Below are 17,376 nucleotides of genomic sequence, written 5' to 3' on the forward strand. Positions count from 1 at the left end.
CAGAAATGTCCTTCTCGTCTCTCCCGGGACCACAGGCGACTCTGCCGTCCCCGGGAATCGAAGAGGCAAATGAAATCTGACACGCCGGCTTCTCTCTCTGACTTCCTCTTGGTAAGAACAGAAATTCTGTGACGAAAACGAGGGATCCGAACGGGAGAAACTTGCAGTTCGCGTTCTCGCGTGCCGTCGTACCGGTTCCGTCACCCCTGCAGTCTCAATCGACAGCATACCGTCCTCAATTTTTCCCTCTCGTCTCTCTCGACCTTTTACCTCGCTGAAGAGTGGCTTGTTTCCTTACGTGACTGGAGTGGAAAACGCCGAGAAAGATTTGCGTTCAAGGAGGTGTTTCTCGTAGATTCCGTTGGATCTGCCAGTAGCAGGCGATGGGAACCTTTGGCGTTCACTGGGTGCAGAGGGTTTCTTCGTTTCCTGACGCTGAAGAAATGCCATGGCACTTCTTTGTTACCTGCTTTCTTGCGTGTCTGGATCTTCCTGAGGAACCTCCCGTGGTTCTCACACTCAGAAATGACGAAAAAGTGCAAGGTCACGGGTTTGCGCGCGCGATTGTCACTCTTAGTATCCGAGTGCTGGGCGATCCCGTCCACGCTTTCACCAAGGGGAACTTCAACTTAAGAATCAGAACCGGTGGTTCGGAACTCGTTTCCTCCCAAAGCGAAAGCGACCTCCTGTTTCCTAGCAGCTCCATTCTTGCACACTCGTCGCCGCCTTCAGGAGCTCTATGTCACGCATCTCTCTCTGCCTCTCTGTGGATCTACATACTCTTGGGTATATTCGCATATGTATTTGCATATGCATTTAGTTATACGAATATATTTATATATACACATATATATGTGCAGAGAAGTGGCTTCGTATCGCAGGACTGTGTTCGTGGAAATGGTGTTGATCGGAGCGTTTTGCGGGTGGAACGACAGTGCGTTAAGAAAGTCCTTTCGCTCCTTGTAAGTTGCCGATTTTCCTGAGAAAAGCGGCGGCGCGGCTGAACTCGTTCTGAAGGACTTTCTCTGCAGATTTCTCGCTTTCTCTTGCTTACTTCGAACACTCGCCTGTCTCTGCCGCGCCCTCTCACTCGCCCTGCTGTCTCACTTCTAACCTGCTGCTCGTTTGTGTGACCAGGATTCTTCCTTGTCTCTTTCAGAGAATCGTGTTTCATTGCGGTCTTGTTCCTCCTGTCTGTTTCTGCAGGTTGCCGCGGCCGTCAGTCTCGTCAACATGGACTGCGTTTCGAGAGAGCAGGAACTCCGCTTTTTATAGAGAGACCTGCACTCTTCGGGGGTACTCGTTTTTTCTCTGCGTCTCCGTCTTCTCTGTGTGCCAGTTCGACACGACGTCCACGAACTTGCTCTTGTTTTCTAGCTGCGTTTGTGTCTGACTGGAAAGGGCGGGGTCGCTTCCCACGGTGAGAGAGAGACACCGGCACCAGACATCAACGTGTAAGAAAAACAGACAATTTCAGCCGCGGCCGTTGCCCCTGCAGGGCTGCGAGAAGGATTCAGATGGAAGCAGAACTTACGTGGAACGTAGACCATCCAACATGTGATTCGAGATCGAAAGGAGACTGAACACGCAGTGTCTCTTCTTTTGTTTCAGCTTTTCAAAGGGGTTACTGTTTTCAGCACAGTCTTTTCCGCCTTTTTCTGTACGTGAACGTGTACATGGAGATCCAGAAACCTGGAGACTTGTATTGCCGATCTAGGAGTGGCTTCTTTCTAAGGTCCACCGTTTCATCTCTTCCCCTCTACCTGTCCAAGTCGACGTGTGTGTCGCGTTTGTTGCCAGCGTGGAACTCTCTCGCGTAAATGGATCCGCGTTTATCTTTCTTTCCTCTAGAGTTCATTCAATGGATCTCTACGTGCCTGCAGAGGCTCAAAGCGCTTCCGATTGTTCTTTTCTGTTGAGAAGCACACAGTGAAAAGAATCAAGTGTCGACTGTCTGGGATCGTTTCTAAAACATTGCTCGTCTTCCGCTTGCTTCACCGTGTGTTTTTCTCGAGCTCCTCAGCATCCCTCGCGGTGTCCTCGACAGTTTCGCTTTCCTGTAGGTTCCAGAGATTTCACTCCACCAGAAGGTCAACCACGCGAAATACCCCCCTCCGCTTGTTCTGCAAGACCTTCGTCCCTGTCCTCTCTCTTCTTCGGAGACGCGTCAGCTCTCCGAAGAGCGCGTCCTTGCGCCACACTCTGTCTGTGTTATCCAAATTCCACGAAAACAGCCGCTCCCCATCCCCTGTTATTCGCCTTCTGATTTGTCTCGACCGCCTCTGGAAAGATGGCGGGTCCCCGATCTCCTCTCCGCTTTGTTCTTCTTCTCTCTCTACTTGCACTGAAAGTCTTCGTCGACTCTCCTTCAGTGCTTCCCGCGCTCGCGGGCGAGTCTGCGGCTGACTTGTCCACTTCCATTGACGACGATGACTTCGACAGTTCCTCGGGTGTCGCGGTCCCCAGCTTGACCACCGAGCAGGAAGTGCACCGGACCCAAGAGGCTCTCGATCCGGAGGTGGTTGACCTCGGAAAGCCCAGTCCGTACGCAGAGGAGGAGAGCGGGATTCTGGCGGCGTCTGCGTCGCGACTGAACTTCAGTCCGATGATGGCGCTGAAGAGTTTCTTCCACATGGGAGGCGAGACAGGCGCCCCAGGCCACAGATCCCGCATCGACGTTGTCAAAAACGCGGCTATGGACCACGTCCACCGTCTCCTGCAGATGCTGCGCGAGTCGAGTGAGGATGAAGAAGAACGGCTCCTCTTTGCTGACAGAAGAGAAAAGAAAGTCATCACTGTTAATGAGTGGTACACCACGACGGTCGCCGCCACGATGCTCGGCAGGCGGCCCACAGACGAAGACGTAAGGCAGGACGAAGAGGGGATGGATTCAGGAATCGTCAAAACTAACAACGCCTTGGGTCTCGTGGTAGTGCGAGCTGTGTTGGGCGTCATCCGTGAGGAGCAGAAAAGTCCGTTTCCGCCTCCGTGGAAGAGTGTGTCTGTGTGCCTGAGAGGACGAAACAGAACGCTTCCTTCGCGGACTCCCCGCTCATTCTGCAACGGAGGGCGATGCGTCCAAGAACGGAAACGCGCTCTCTGCATCCTGCCCACTTGGTCTCGTTCCTCTCCGCGTCTCGGTGTGTTTTCTCCGCTCTCTGGTCTGCGCATTTGTTCCCTTCAGTGGCCGCCATCTTCCGGTCTGTTCTCTCGGGTGTGTTGTCTCTGCGTCGACTTCCAGGGGGGCCGGGAGACCCGTTTTTACAGTGTCGCGCGTGTCTCCGTTTCCCTGTCGGGTGCCGAGCATGGGTTTGCTTGCCGTTCCGGTTTCCTGTTTTTTCCAGGCTATCCTCGTCAGTGCACCTGCGACGAGTCGCCCAAACGTTCGCATAAAAGCTGTATTCGACGGCCATGCAGGGGAGGCCACCTCCCAGTACTGCGCCAAGCACGCCGCCAAACACTTGGGTGAGGCATCTCGACTCCTCAAAACAGCGGACGGAGAAACGTTCTGTGGAGACGCACCTCGCGTTTGACTGATGCAGAAAGTCGAGCGACAGATACGGCCACACACACATCAGCAATAATACGCATATCCATATCTGTATGTGTATACAGACTTATGCATGTTACGGTGTAAGGCATGTGTGAACATGATGGACGGATACCTGAACTGTTGTGAATGACAAGCGTTCAACTGCGTTACTCTTTATATGTGTATATGCTTGTGCACACGTACATCCATGCATATATATATATGTATATATATGTATATATATGTGTATATATGTATGTATATGAAGAGGTTTCTGTTTATGTGAGTATGGAAACGTATGTCAGTGAGACGGTGTACAGAGTAGTTAGCCATGCTTCGAGAGAAGCAGAAGACGGGCCTTCTTCGTGTGTGAACAGAGGTAGTGTGTCAAAGGCAAGAGACTGGAAGAGGCCACATTCGCCCCCGATTTGTGTGGAGCAAGGTTTCTGTAGAATCAGGTCGTTTAGCGTAAGAAGGCAAATCGTCAGATTCTCCTTTCGACTGGCAGACAAGGGTCGTGAGTGGACAACAGTGCTGGCTTGTTCTTCGGATTCAAGTCAACGCCGCCTCTGTTTTTTCAGAAGCCGAAATGAGTATTCTGTTTTCTCTCTCTTCCTTCTCGCAGGGAAGCTCTCCGAGTTCACCTTCGCGGAAGTGAAGAAAGCGTGTCTCTCTCTGGACGCTGAGATCATCCGAAAGCTGGGACCGAAGCACGTTGCAGGGTCCACAGGTATGTCTCCAAATATCTCCACTGCTTGCAACACTGCATGCGAGTTTCCCCTCCGTCTTTTCAGTGGGAGCGTCTACATAAGCAGAAAGCCTTGGGCTTCTTGGTGGTCTCGTCACCCCCTCTGCAATGTGTGAATTCTAAGATGTTCAAGTCGGCACTCACCACACTTCTGCAATACGTGGATGGAAATCCAAGCATGCATATATATATATATATATAGACATATGTATACATATATATTTTTATATGTATATATGTATATGCAGGAGTATACCCAAGTTGAACAATGCGTGTATATTCATATATCTGTATGTATGTGTGCAGTAACTGTATATGGAAGTGCGTTCCTGCGAGTGAGTTTTCGCACATGTCTTTCCTTCTGTTTGCCTGCATTTGTCGTGTGTGAGGGTATGGTGTCCCTCAGCTGTCCGTGTGGGAAGTACAGTCTCCGCGATTTTGTTTGTGTTTTTCACTTTTTTTTCCACAGGCATCATCGTCGCGATCGAGCGTCTCAGCGCACCTGTGGTCGAGAACGTTGTGGGGCGGGAGATCGTTCCTCGTGCTCACGAAGAAACGTTCGTGCCTCTGGAGAAGCTGATTCAAGAGGAAGAGGAGGCAGAACATCCGGAGCTTGTCGGCCGCTACCCCCGCGTCCCCGACGTGCAGCAAAAGACGATTCCTGCAGGCTCTTTCCTCGTCACCGCCATCAACATAGGTCCGTCCTCCGAAACGTCGAGGAAGCCGAGTCTGGGGGGAGCCGCTTGGCGGAGGGAGAGAAATCCATTTTTTATGCCTTCTGTGAGGCGGGAGAGAAGTTGCGTTTGTGTCCTGGTGGCGCTGAGCAGGACGCATTAATACGGAAGAATCAGAGACCGGCGTAGAGGTTGGAAGTGGCTCTTCATTGGGAGTTTGTTCTCTGCATGGTCAGTCGGGGCCAGAGTCCACTACACTGGATCGATAATTTCTTTCAGTTCGCCGCATTCTCCCCCCCGTTGATGCCGACCTACTATGCCCGAGGCGTGCTTCGTTCTCTCCTTGTGCGTGTCTGTGCATGCTCTCTATCGCGCGATTCAAGCATTTAGACATACATAAAAATTTATGTGCATTTATATATATATATATATATATATATATATATATATATATATACATACATATTTATGTATGTTTCTGTGAAAGTGTATGTTGCTTGTATATATACGGAGAACTGTCTGCAACTTGAGCACATGTAGGGATACGTGAGTGATATTTGTGTACACGGGCGTCGACCTTGATTGGTGGTAAGGTGTGTTTTTGAGTTGTGCAGAAAGCTCGTTTTCGAACTTCACTTTTGCACCTGCCTTGGGAGGACCGGTGCGATCTGTCGCTTTGCTCTCGTGCCTTGTTTCCTCGTTCGCTGGGACTTCCGATGTGGTTTTGAATAATGCCATTTTTGCAGGCGATTCGAGAGCGACGCTGATCCACAGTGACGGAGGACTGACGCGACTGTCGAAAGATCACAAGCCGAACCATCCGACTGAGGCCTCTCGCATCGAGAAGGCCGGGGGGTCTGTCGAAACGTTCGACGTCCCTCGCGTGGACGGTGTTCTGGCGCTTTCACGAGCCTTCGGAGACTCTGTAAGCGACTGCTTTCCAGCGTTCTGCAAACGTCATACGCCTCTCCACATCGCGAAGTTTCAGGAGCTCCGCAGTATGTAGCCGAGTTCTGCTGCCCGCTCGGAACTCAAATTGGATTCTTTCTTTTGCGTGGCGTTTCCGGCGTCCCCCCAAAAAACTACACAGACACCTGTTCAACATCGCTCTCCTTGTGTGTACGTACAGCTTTTTATCCGCGTCCATTTATGAAGGCATGCACGCATGCACAGAATGATAAATGTGAGGAGGAGCGGTTGACGGCAGGGAGCACGCATGCAAGTGCGTACATGTATATAGATGAAGTTGTCGCATTTTTGCCGTTCGCTGTCTGCATCTCCAGGACTTCAAAATGAATCCCAACCTTCCTCCAGAAGAGCAGAAGGTCATTGCCGTTCCAGACGTCAGGCAGTTCTACGCGCTGTCGAGCGATCTTCTCTTGCTGGCGTGCGATGGTGAGAGTTACTCGCTCATGCGTTTCTTCTTCGCGTCTGGCCTTCGCTCTTTGTTCTGCCTCGCGCCTTTGCATGCATGTGCGTCTAAACATGTGCCACACTCCTATGTGAAGATGCATGCCCATATGCGTTCTTCCGTCGACGCACAGCCTCTAGTATACACGATGAATGCATACCGATCTGTACCTCTACTTGTAGACAAACGACTGTAGATGTCTCTTGCTTTTCTTGTCGTCGATACCTTGAATACGGCCCCAGGCACTGGTCATATTTCCCTGCTTTTATATACACATAAATAGATATATCTATATACATATTTATGTTTTTGTACATGTACGTACAGTTGTATTTTTGGTGCGTAGCTAGAGGAAATGGGTCTTGTCTGGTAGACAAATTTGTGCAAAAACGCGTTCGAAAGATGCTGTGTTTTTCTTTCAGGTGTGTATGAACCAAGCGGCATGGACTGGGCGTATGTTCGAGACCTCACTGTTGCTGAGATGCAGAGGTCAAAGGGGGATTTGGAGGAGGTGGCGGCTCGCGTGATGGATTACGCCTATGACATGAATTCTCAGGATAACATCAGCGTCATGCTCGTTGCTTTCCATAACCAAGAAGTTGAACACCCTACTGCTGTCTACAAGGTCGTCTCTGGCCAAGGTAGGAACACAGACACAAGACACCGGCTCTCCTCCCTGCCCCTCAGAGGTGCATGCGCACTCATGCGCGTGCAAGTGGAGAAACCCCTCAAAGGATTGGGGATATGAGGCGTGACGCAGATTATGTCTAGCAATGCTTGGAAAAACTTTGTGTCTTCTCTGTTTCCTGTTCCACGACTTCTACCTGTCACTAGACATGTTCTTGTGAAACAGCCCCAACGTGTCTTTCGAACGATCTCTGATTCGGTGGATTCCGCAGGCGACTCCAGTTCTCTGTTTGTAGTCGAGCGCAACTGTCAATCTGTATCTCTCTCTTTGAACAAGTTTGCGTTTTTGTATAAATAAAGATGTAAATATGGATGTGTAAGTGTAGTATCCCTCTCCCGCGAGAACTAGGTCGGGGAAGGTTATGTGTCTCAGTTTACGGTCGTGTACGTTTCCGTCGATGTTGTGTTCTCATTCATGGTTGATGTATTTCCACAATTATAGCTTGATATGAAACGTGACTCTTGCGATCACACAAGGACACTGGTGATTCAGTCTGTTTTCCCTTTGCCTCCACCTCAGGTGTAGTTCTGTCGGAGACACGACGGCCGAGCGACGCGGAGGACGACAGCGTCGAGGGCGACACAGTTTCCCTGTTTTAGATGGGACTTGACTTTTGTTGACTGTGAACGACAGTGAAGATCCAGTCTCATCCAAAGGCTCAAGATAAACGAGATGTCGCATGTCGTTCCAAGCCTCTTTTGAAGAGAAGAGGCTGTCTCGGATTCTTGTGCTGGTGCGCGGACGCTGTGCCTCGCCTGCGGGGTCGGTTCGCTGCGGCGCCCGAGTGTTTGCTCAATTGCACTTTTCGTGAGGTTCAGACGGCGAGACGCGATGGGCCGACTCGGCGTTTGGCCCACAAAGCCTTGACAGAGAGAGCGAGGGAACACGGGAAGCGGTCTCAGATTTACCGCAACGTCTAGAGAAAGCTCCTGCGAGAAGAGGTAGACAATGCGTCGGAGAAAGGTAGAGACGGCATGGTTCTACGGTAGAGAAACGTGGTGAGCACTGGGTGAGACGCGACACTTTGGAGAGCGAAGAGTCGCGGGGTGCGCTTGCGACTTGCGACCTTCCCTTCTTCCGTTGTCTTTGTGCTTTCTGAAGAGGCTGTGCATGTCTGTAGATTTTGCGCGCATGCGTGGGGAGAGTACTGGAGACACCCTTTTCTCGGACCCAGATTCGAAAACCGCTGGCGGGCTGTCTTGCTCACAGAAGCATTTGTGAAGAAGTTACGCCATCTCGAAGGGGTTTTGTATGGTTGCAGCAGAGGAAGCCGAGAGTGTGTGAACGAAGAAAAGTGGAGCAACGCAGATGCCCGTCTCTTTTTCTCTGCACGAGCAACATGGCGCTACATTTCGTAGAAAAGCCGCCGCTTTACGCATGCCGGACGGGGACGGCGGTGAAAGGCGAGCGTTTTTGGGAACTAGCCATGGTTGCTCCCAGATCCCGGGTTTGGCGGCTCCAGGTGGTGGAGCGGAGGAGGGAGGAAACAAGGAATGGGCGAAGTAGTGTGTGTGCTGAACTGGAAGAAGGGGAATGTGCCGGAGAGGCGTTTGCCGCGACGGACTTTAACTCACTGCTCGGCGGGTACATCGGGATGGAGGCGGGAGTTCGAACCATACCCGAAGAGGCTGCGAGATAACTCGAAAATGAACGGAAAAACACGGGTGGAATGCGCAGCAGAGCCAAGAGGGAAAGAGAGGGATCATCCCCTTCGGTTTCTCCAGAGAGCGGGAGTGATAACGCTCCGCTGTGAAGTCCACACGGGATCGAAATCTGTGATTTGAGCCTCAATGTAAAAGGAACATGGGCACTTGAGCTGGCGAGTAAATCGCGTTTGAGTGGCCACACCGAAACTTTGCTGATCCAAATGGAACAGCCACACTTGTCCGAAATCGATTGTAGCCGCGCCGTGAATCGCCAGATCGTCACAGAAACAAAGCCTTACATTCCCTCCATTCGTGGGTACCGGCATTCTTTTGGCAACCGTTGAAAAAAGGAGAGGCATTTCAGATATCGGAGCGTTTCACAAGTCAGGGATTACTACCTTTTGTGTCGTAGCCACGCGGACTCGTATACCGCCTAAGGGGGGACGTTTGGTGTCTAGCGAATCCAGTCCAGACGTTAGAGTATCTCTGTAGATCAGGGGTTCTGTTTTGAAATTATTCTAATTTCGTTAGACCGGCCTCTTTATCGTGCCGGACATGCCACGGTCACCGTAACGTGTCACGCAGGGACGAGTTTGACCTCGCGATTTCCATATCTACGGAACCACCAAATCTATAGGGCCAATTAAATCTCTCTCGCATTACCTCCTTATACATATAAATATATATATATATACTTACATGAAGTGTTTTGGTTGCTTTTCTTCCTGTAGCCACTCAGGAACTACCCACGTGCTTGTTGCCACAAATAGACCTAGTCTGTGCGTACGTCTACGGAGATGAGCATCTCTCTGTTCAGCTGCGGGAATGCACATTCCCAGCACGTTGGCATGTAAGTCTATTGCGCTGTATCGGTAGCCCTGTAAATCGTCACGGTATGGAAAACAAAGTGTCAAACGGATATGTGTCGAAGTTGTTCAAAGCACGGAGTGGTGCTTCATTTCCAGCTTGCGCTGTGGTGTCGAAGCTTTGGTTGATTCAACCCAAAACGCCGCGGCCGTCTGCAGCCGCTTCTTGTGTTGAGGTCTGTCTTTTTGAGTTCTTCCTACTTCGTTCGAAAAACAGAAAAGATGTCGGATTCCATTCTTGTCTGCGTGCCAAGGGTCTGCGTGTGTCTAGAACAGGAAAGCACGTCTTCTTTGAGACACTGGGAGGCCACACCATCTTCCCGGCCTGTCACGGCGACTTCACCGAAAAGACCCAAGCGAACGATGAAACGCGCCACGGAAGAAAACAGGGAAGCTGGAATACCCACGAATCTCCCTCATATCTGGTAAGACGACTTTGCGTGAGACAATCCAGGGTCGCCTAAACACCACGAAGAGAACCAATTCTTTTACGCTGCGCGCAAATGAAAAGGGTTTCTCACAGATGGCGCAAATCACGCAAGTCGAAAGACCTTTTTTTCGTTGACATTCGTCACTATGGCGCCAGACTGAGAGTGACGAAGCTTCCCGAGCAAACGTAGCTGTGCCGACTGAAGAAGCAAAAGACGGTGGAAAACTTTCGTTGTCTCACTGGTCCTTCATGAACTTGCCTGCCTTCGCTCTCTCAGACACCACGAAATCCGCAATTTCCTGTAAGGTCCGTGACAACCACACACACTCATAATGCAAAGATACACCCATTTACATATATATGTATATACACACGTAGATATACATGGATATATATATATATATTTATACACGCATGTACTGCTTCATACAAGCCTAAGCATGCGTCGACATAATTGCTTTAACCCTTGCGCATCTCTCTGGACAAGCACTCGAAAATATTCTTATATATGCACGGCCAGAGTTACGGAAGAACTTTACGCGCAAAGAGCTCCTAGACGTAGTCATATATATATATATATATATATATAGATATAGATATATTCATGCACGCAACTGCACAACAGGAAGAGTCATGTTCAGTTTACCTGAAGTGTTTGGAAATTATCTGCAACTTCGTCTGGAACAGTGACGTCGAAGATCTCCTCCACCTTTAGGAGAACGCAAAAGAGTCACACATGGTTCGCGCATACACACGCAGAAATATGATTCTGTCTCTCCCCTCGAGACTACAAGGAAGAAAGGCGGTCAACAACAGAGGGCTTGAAGCCGCATGTGCGGCACTACCTGAAAAGCGTCTTGACATGGTCTGCAGAAAAACCGCTATCCAGGGAGACACTTCAACTCGAGCATGCGAGCTTCACGATTCACTGGCAGCAAATGAGTGCAGACAAATCTTGCCATTTTCGGTTCATTCCTACTTTGACAAGACCGTCACATGCATATAGAGGGTGACTCTTGTGCACGCTTCGAGGAAGCACGCCGGTGGCTTACATCAAGAACGAATTCAACTGTATCCAGACAGTCCCAGAGACGGTCTTCCCGAGTTCGCAACTCTTCCAGTTTGCTCGAGGGCGTCACTTTCTCTCCTTTCTGCAGAAACTTCTGACACATGCCGACAATGTAGTTCGTCACCTGAAGGAAAAACGCCAGCGAGCACATACATGCGTTTCTACACACAACTGTCTACACTTCTGCATCCACACAGATTCACTTGCCTGCACACCCATGCATACAGACGCTTGCATATATATATATATATACATGTACATATATATACAGCTACTTGGAAATTTAGAATGGAATGCACGCATCGGTAGGCACAGGTGTTTCATAGCTTCTAATCTGCAGGGTTTCCCAGTTAATCCATAACAGAGGGAGACATATCTCGGCTCCAAAGCATGCAAGCATTTCGTCCATAAACATATATGTACATAAATACATGTATCACGTATACGTAGGGGGTACACTTGCATTTGTACGTTGATTAACAGTTTTTCCCAGACAGCAGATTGCCCTTCCTCGACCACGACGAGCTCACCGCATTGATGTCAGTGTCAACAACTGGACTTTCTTGTTTGGTCGTTTCGTTAGCTGCCGAGGAAGGCAGTTCCTTTCCACTATCTCCCTGTGGGGGAGTTGCGGCGGTTGTTGAGAGAAGGCGACAGAGTGGGAAGCGGAGACCAATCGTAGCCTCCACGCATTCAGACGCACGCAAACCTGAAAGCACTCGGTCAGCAGCGAGCACCTTTCTCTCTGAAGCCAACCCGCGGGCAGAAAAAAAGAATTTTCCCGTTTTCTCGACCTGAGATGTCGACTGTGAGTGGCGTGGCGACCACACCCCCTGGGCGGTTCCCTTTGCTGGGATGGAGGATAAGCGCGCTGTAGACAGCATGCATCTGCCTTTCTCGATCAACGGCAAAAATGCAGACTGAGACGGAACCCTGCGAATGAGCTGCTCCATCTTCACAGTGCAGGCTGAAGAGAGGGTGAACAACATAAAAGAAGGGTGGACGGAACGAAAAACGGAAGCACGGAACCCGGAACGACGCAGCGAACCGGGTCCCGGGATGGCAGGGACGAAGCGGAAAACGGCTTCCTAGCCGCAGAGCAGAGAACGCAAGACAGAGAAGCAGGAAGGATTCACTGTGGAGAAGGAGGAAAAGGACGCAGGCAACAACTCAAGAACAGATGTGGCCGACAGCAATAGGCATCTTGGGAACGAAAAAGAGTTCTTCCTGCGATTAATCGTCGTCGCAGTCTCCCTCAGCGAATCGCTGAGTCGGTATGCGAAGAGAGAAAAAATTTCTTTGAAGAAAAGAAAAAAAACCAGATGCGACCCAGGGTCGAGCGCTGCAAAAAAGTTGACTCCGGCGACTCAGCGGCTAAAGAAAGTTCGCGTCGATCCCGGGGGCCCCTGTTGCCTCTTCCGGTTGTTCGCAGTTGACAAGGTTGAATGGGACGTTGCTGGCAAGAAAGGGAATCTTTGCAGAACTCAAACGGGTACACGAGCGTGGTATTTCGAGATCCACGTGCGGTGGGAGGCGGTCTAGTCGCAGCAGACAATTGCAGCACTGTGCCCTTTTGAGAAGAGTCTTGTCTTTGTGCTGACCCAGCCGAGTATCAGTTGTACGGCTGCCCATTTATTGTGTATAACACGTTTTGACGGGTGACATTCAGCGAGCAGCGAAGTCCATAAAGACTGGTAAGCAACCTTTTTCCATATTCCGTGACTCTAGTTCTTTCTCTTGTTCTGGAAGTCGTTCTTCGTCCTACGAGCATCGTGCGCGACACTCTCTTTGCTGCCTCGAAATTGCGTACACAGCGGTCCCCCGAGGAGGGTATGGTGAGGGGGAGACATACGGCGAGGCACGTGCAATGCGCGTTTTGGGATGTGCAAGTGCATTGTAAACTCTCTCGAGAGCGAGAAAAGCTTGCTTGGCCAGGCAAACACTGTATGCTAGAGCCACAGTCACTGCAGATATCGCTTCTGACGGATAAACGCGGGCTATAAAAATCTCTTCCCTCGCGCTTTCCCCCGGTAGAGACTGAACTAACCATCGAGAGATTGGGCAGGCGGCCGGTTTCTACAAGGAGGGTGTGCGCGTACGGCTCCGTTTTCTCATCCATTTTGCGTCGACTTGCATACCCGCAATATGAGAACAGCTTTTCAAAAGCCCTGGGAAAGCGAAACAAGGCAGATGCATCCATCAGTGCACGAAAAAGAACTCCTTTGCAGCTCACACTTCAACCTGGATTTTCCTGCAGGGAGCATTCGGTCGTGGTGTTACGTCCAATCGGCCTGTGGCATGTGGCTGCTTGCGGAAGTGTGTCGCCCTCTCCGTCTGTCGAGATTTGCTCGCATTTTTCCTACAAATCTCTTTCGGTGACTCGTGAAGGTTCTCGTCGAAGTCACGAGTAGCCCTTTTTGGCAGAAAGGGCGCCGCTTTTTCCGGTGAAGCTTCTCTCTTTTCGCAAGCTTCCTGTCTAACTCCCTCAAGAAAGTATCTGCGTACCAACGCTACAACTCAATTCACGCGTTTCCGGCCAACACACGCCAGGCACGCTTTGTTGTGTCGTGAGTGCGTGCGTGTTCGACACGAACAATTCTTACGGGTGCAAGTTTCGGTTTTGGTGTCGGTGGTTCCTTTCTCTTGGGTTCTGTTTCGTTCTGCTGGCATTCTGCTCGTACCGCCAAGAGAACGGCTGGCCACGGTATCGTTCCCCGGTTTTACGCCGTTCATCTTCCGTGCGAGTACCGGAGAAGCGTTTTCCCGCCAGGCCTTTTTCCTACTACCGCTCCGGAAGAACCGCTTGATACGATGGATAGGTAGCTGTTTGAAACTGAAGAGACTACGCTTTCCGCCTTTGGGAAAAAACAGGGGAAATGGGGGATACGCAGTCGGTGCCCGCTTCACGAAGAGGGGGGCAGGGGACCGAGACGGCAGAAGAGCATGGAAACGCAGACAGTTCGTTTCTCTCTCTGAATTATTTTTCTCGGCGGACGCCTGTGGAAATTTACGCGGTGCCTCTCCACCCAGGACTGGACAACGATGGGTCGGAATCACGTGGCCTTCAAAACGGCGATCCACCGCGCCAGAGCCAAGTCGCAAGACGCATTGACGGAACGACTCAACAAATCATGATATTTCCAGTCAATGCAGAGGACGAGGAAGAGGACGTACGGAAACTCACAGGCGAGGCTCCTGAGCAGGAATTCATGTGCTCCGTATGCCTCGAGCTCCTGTGGAAACCCGTCGTCCTTGAATGCGGTACGCCTGCCAACTGCCTTTGCGGCACCGGCGGGGGTGGGCATGTCGTGCGGAAAAAAGGCTGAAACAGATGCTTCTATTCTCGCTTTGACTCACCAATTCACGCGTGATTCGTCACTATGGCGTCATGCGACACGCAAGAACTCAAGCTTGTGCCCCATGGAGTTGAGATGCGTATACACCTGTAGATCAACCGATCGCTCATCCCCCTTCGTAGTCATTTCCTCCAGTCATAATTCAAGTTTTCCTCTGTACACACGGATCTGTGGACGTATAATTGTAGATAGAGATTTGCATATCTGTCGTATCAGGGAGGGTGAAGACCTGTGCAACTTGGAGCCAGACACGGAACAACTCGGTGAGCATCCTGGCGGATAGGTGCGACAGGTCGCTGTCGTCTGCTTACTGCAGCCGCGGCTCCCTTCGGAAAAACATCTCTAAACACAGTTGAATCGATTTCTACCACGTCTATAGGAGAACGCCATTGCACATGAAACCCCGTGTCGTGTAACCGCGCAACTCTCTGGTTCTGGTTTCATGCAGATAGTGTCAAAACATGTGGTGCTAGTGTACAGGTTGACTCCAAATGTGTGTCTGTTTCTGAAAAGGGCACCACGTATTTGCGTACCGAAAGGCATTCAGTCGGCACCTCTTCACACCCAACATATGCGTGCAACAGGGAGACGCAGGTGCGGCATCTGGTGTTTTCACTGCGTGGCTGCCTCTCTTTTTGTTGCATCTCTCAGGACATGTTTTCTGCTTCTGGTGTGGATACCAGTGCATGAATGTGTACGACGTTTCGCGTTGTCCACTATGCAAGAACGCGTTCGACAAATTTCCGCGGGTCTGTCGACCTCTGAATCTTTTCCTTCTTCAACATTTCCCTCGGACCACCGCACTGCGTGACCGGGAGATGGCGGAATTTGAATTCAACCGGCGACGTCAAAGCCCGTGTCATCTTCGCATCTTTGATTTGTCGTCGGGAGCCTCCACCGACGTCGTGAATCGTTGCTCACCGAATCTCCTCGAGGCCCTTCGCGCAAAAGCGCCTGACATTGCTGAAATGATGTTGTATTGGAGCAACGTGGCACGAAATTCCAACTCCTGGGGCAGGGGTGAGGGAACGGATGCAGACTGTGACAAGGCCGAAGCCGACAACGAGGCTAAAGATGACACAGACAACTTTTCTGTCGACGCTGAAATGGACGACTTAGATGAGGGCGACACGACTGTCCGCCCGGTAGATATAGCAGCCATTGTCACTGGACACGTTAGAAACCGCGGTGATGAACCCATCCAAGCAATGGAATCTGAAACTGAGGAGATGGCAGAGGAAGAACTCAGCTCTTCTCGCAGTTCAGGCATTCCAGCTCCACCGCTCGAACCAGAGAGCGATGGCATGGCGGCGGATCAGGCCCTTCCGGACGGCAGCCCCGAAGAGCAGCCGACCCTTGCACGGGACTCTGATTCTGAAGACGGTGGAGATACCTTAAGCCACGTAAGACAAGCCGGCGTATGACGCATATGCATCATTTATATATTCTGTATGTGTAGTGAAAGAGAGATACGCAGGCAGTGTCAGTGGATACGTTTACTGCTCAAGTGTTGTACGTGTAAAAGAAAGTGTAACAGAGCGTTTGCTCGTCCCTGAAAGTAACCCAGTTCTTGAAGGTCCACCCAAACGGTTCTGCATCGCTTTGTGCTGCTGTTGGTGGATGCCAACCCAGAGACAGTCACCCAAGTATGCACGTTGTTGTCCTTCCTTTGGGATATTGCCTTCTTCAGCATCCCCTTTTCAATGAGAACCTGCTGAACATGGAGGACTTCGTCCATTACGGAGTTAGCTGTGATGGTTGTGGAAAAATGCCGATCGTCGGGAGGCGACACACGTGTGTCGATTGTGGGAAAGCGGCGTGTGACTTCGATCTCTGCGGAGCATGCCAAGATGCGGGCTACAATAAACCTGGTCGCTTCAATCAAAACCACTCGTAAGAAGTCAGTTTCTATCGTCAAGCATATCCCTTTGGAGGCTCCGCGTGTTTTTAGTATTTTGCGTAAACGTGGTCGCGAGTTTGTTGACCCGGTCAAAGTACACATGGTTTTCTGGGAAGTGACAGCTATTCGTAGGTGCAGTCATTCACTTAGATTAACTGATAGGAAAAGGACTAAGATCAGTGGCTGAGTTATTTGTGGTTGAGCGAGGCCCATCAGTCTCCTTTGTTCTGTACACCCGACACATACGTTGCTTCTTTGTTTTATAACGTGTCTGCAGGGCTGATCACGAAGTGCGGCTCGTGGAGCATTCAGCAGCCGAATGGTGGATACAGAGCTTGAACCGCATGCGAAAGATTCACCCCGAACTCAGTGTGTAAGCGACGAGATCGATGGGAACATGGCTTTGTTTAACTCATCCCTATGCGGAGTCGGGGGTGCGAAGCCAGTGGATAATTCTTCTGTGTGTGCTTGCGTTGCTTTCTCAGTCACCAGATACTTCAGTGGATCCTGATGCACTACCAGGATATCCGGATCGCGGACAACCAACATCACGAAGAAGCGGGAGTTACCAACGCTACTGCGGTGACAGAAAACGAATCAACCACAGCATGACGAACGTGCCATTCCGATATGCATGACGTTCATGTACAGATATGCCCAGTGTTTGCAGAGTGTGTGAGTGAATTCATCAGTGCGAGTAAGTTTCGGTCGTTTTTCGCTGTTCATTAAATCATCATCATTCGAAGTAGACCGCGTTTCTAATGTGACTATCGAAGGGCGGCAGGTTGTCGGCCTGTGGAATGAAATAGCGTAATGAAGTTCTGCTCCGAAAGCTGTTTCGCACACAGGACTGGACAATACATGTAGAGGGTCACTCGGCTGCTGGATTAGCAAGTTGCATGCTCCGGCGTACGATCACTTTTCCTCGTGCTTTTTTGACTATTGCAGGTGTTTAACTTCGCTGGTTTTTAACATTTAATATATCTATCTGTGGTGCGGCGGCGAAAACGATGATGAGACGATCAATACGAATTTTGATGGGGGAGCATATAACCC

At 50.6% G+C, this 17,376-nt stretch overlaps 3 protein-coding genes across 3 annotated transcripts; 2 read left to right on the top strand and 1 right to left on the bottom strand.

Moving 5' to 3' along the window:
* Positions 1-1,417: 1,417 nt before the first annotated feature.
* TGME49_270320 (protein phosphatase 2C domain-containing protein) lies at positions 1,418-7,694 on the top strand. Its single transcript, XM_002365667.2, has 9 exons — positions 1,418-1,454; positions 2,064-2,863; positions 3,345-3,465; positions 4,158-4,262; positions 4,750-4,977; positions 5,701-5,879; positions 6,238-6,349; positions 6,788-7,006; positions 7,573-7,694. The coding sequence occupies exons 2-9, from the start codon at positions 2,291-2,293 to the stop codon at positions 7,650-7,652; spliced, it is 1,617 nt and encodes a 538-aa protein (XP_002365708.1). The 5' UTR covers positions 1,418-1,454; positions 2,064-2,290; the 3' UTR covers positions 7,653-7,694.
* Positions 7,695-9,697: 2,003 nt separating this feature from the next.
* TGME49_270310 (hypothetical protein) lies at positions 9,698-12,808 on the bottom strand. Its single transcript, XM_002365666.1, has 4 exons — positions 11,595-12,808; positions 11,048-11,188; positions 10,642-10,704; positions 9,698-10,294 (listed from the first exon to the last, which is right to left on the bottom strand). Exons 1-4 carry the CDS (start codon positions 12,051-12,053, stop codon positions 10,232-10,234), a joined length of 726 nt encoding a protein of 241 aa, XP_002365707.1. The 5' UTR covers positions 12,054-12,808; the 3' UTR covers positions 9,698-10,231.
* Positions 12,809-13,032: 224 nt separating this feature from the next.
* Positions 13,033-17,373, top strand: TGME49_270300 (hypothetical protein). The gene is made up of 5 exons (XM_002365665.1): positions 13,033-14,325; positions 15,072-15,823; positions 16,111-16,313; positions 16,598-16,693; positions 16,806-17,373. Exons 1-5 carry the CDS (start codon positions 13,941-13,943, stop codon positions 16,930-16,932), a joined length of 1,563 nt encoding a protein of 520 aa, XP_002365706.1. The 5' UTR covers positions 13,033-13,940; the 3' UTR covers positions 16,933-17,373.
* Positions 17,374-17,376: the final 3 nt, after the last annotated feature.

Source organism: Toxoplasma gondii, chromosome VIII (assembly GCF_000006565.2).
Source record: "Toxoplasma gondii ME49 chromosome VIII, whole genome shotgun sequence".
NCBI classification, from domain to species: Eukaryota; Apicomplexa; class Conoidasida; order Eucoccidiorida; family Sarcocystidae; genus Toxoplasma; species Toxoplasma gondii.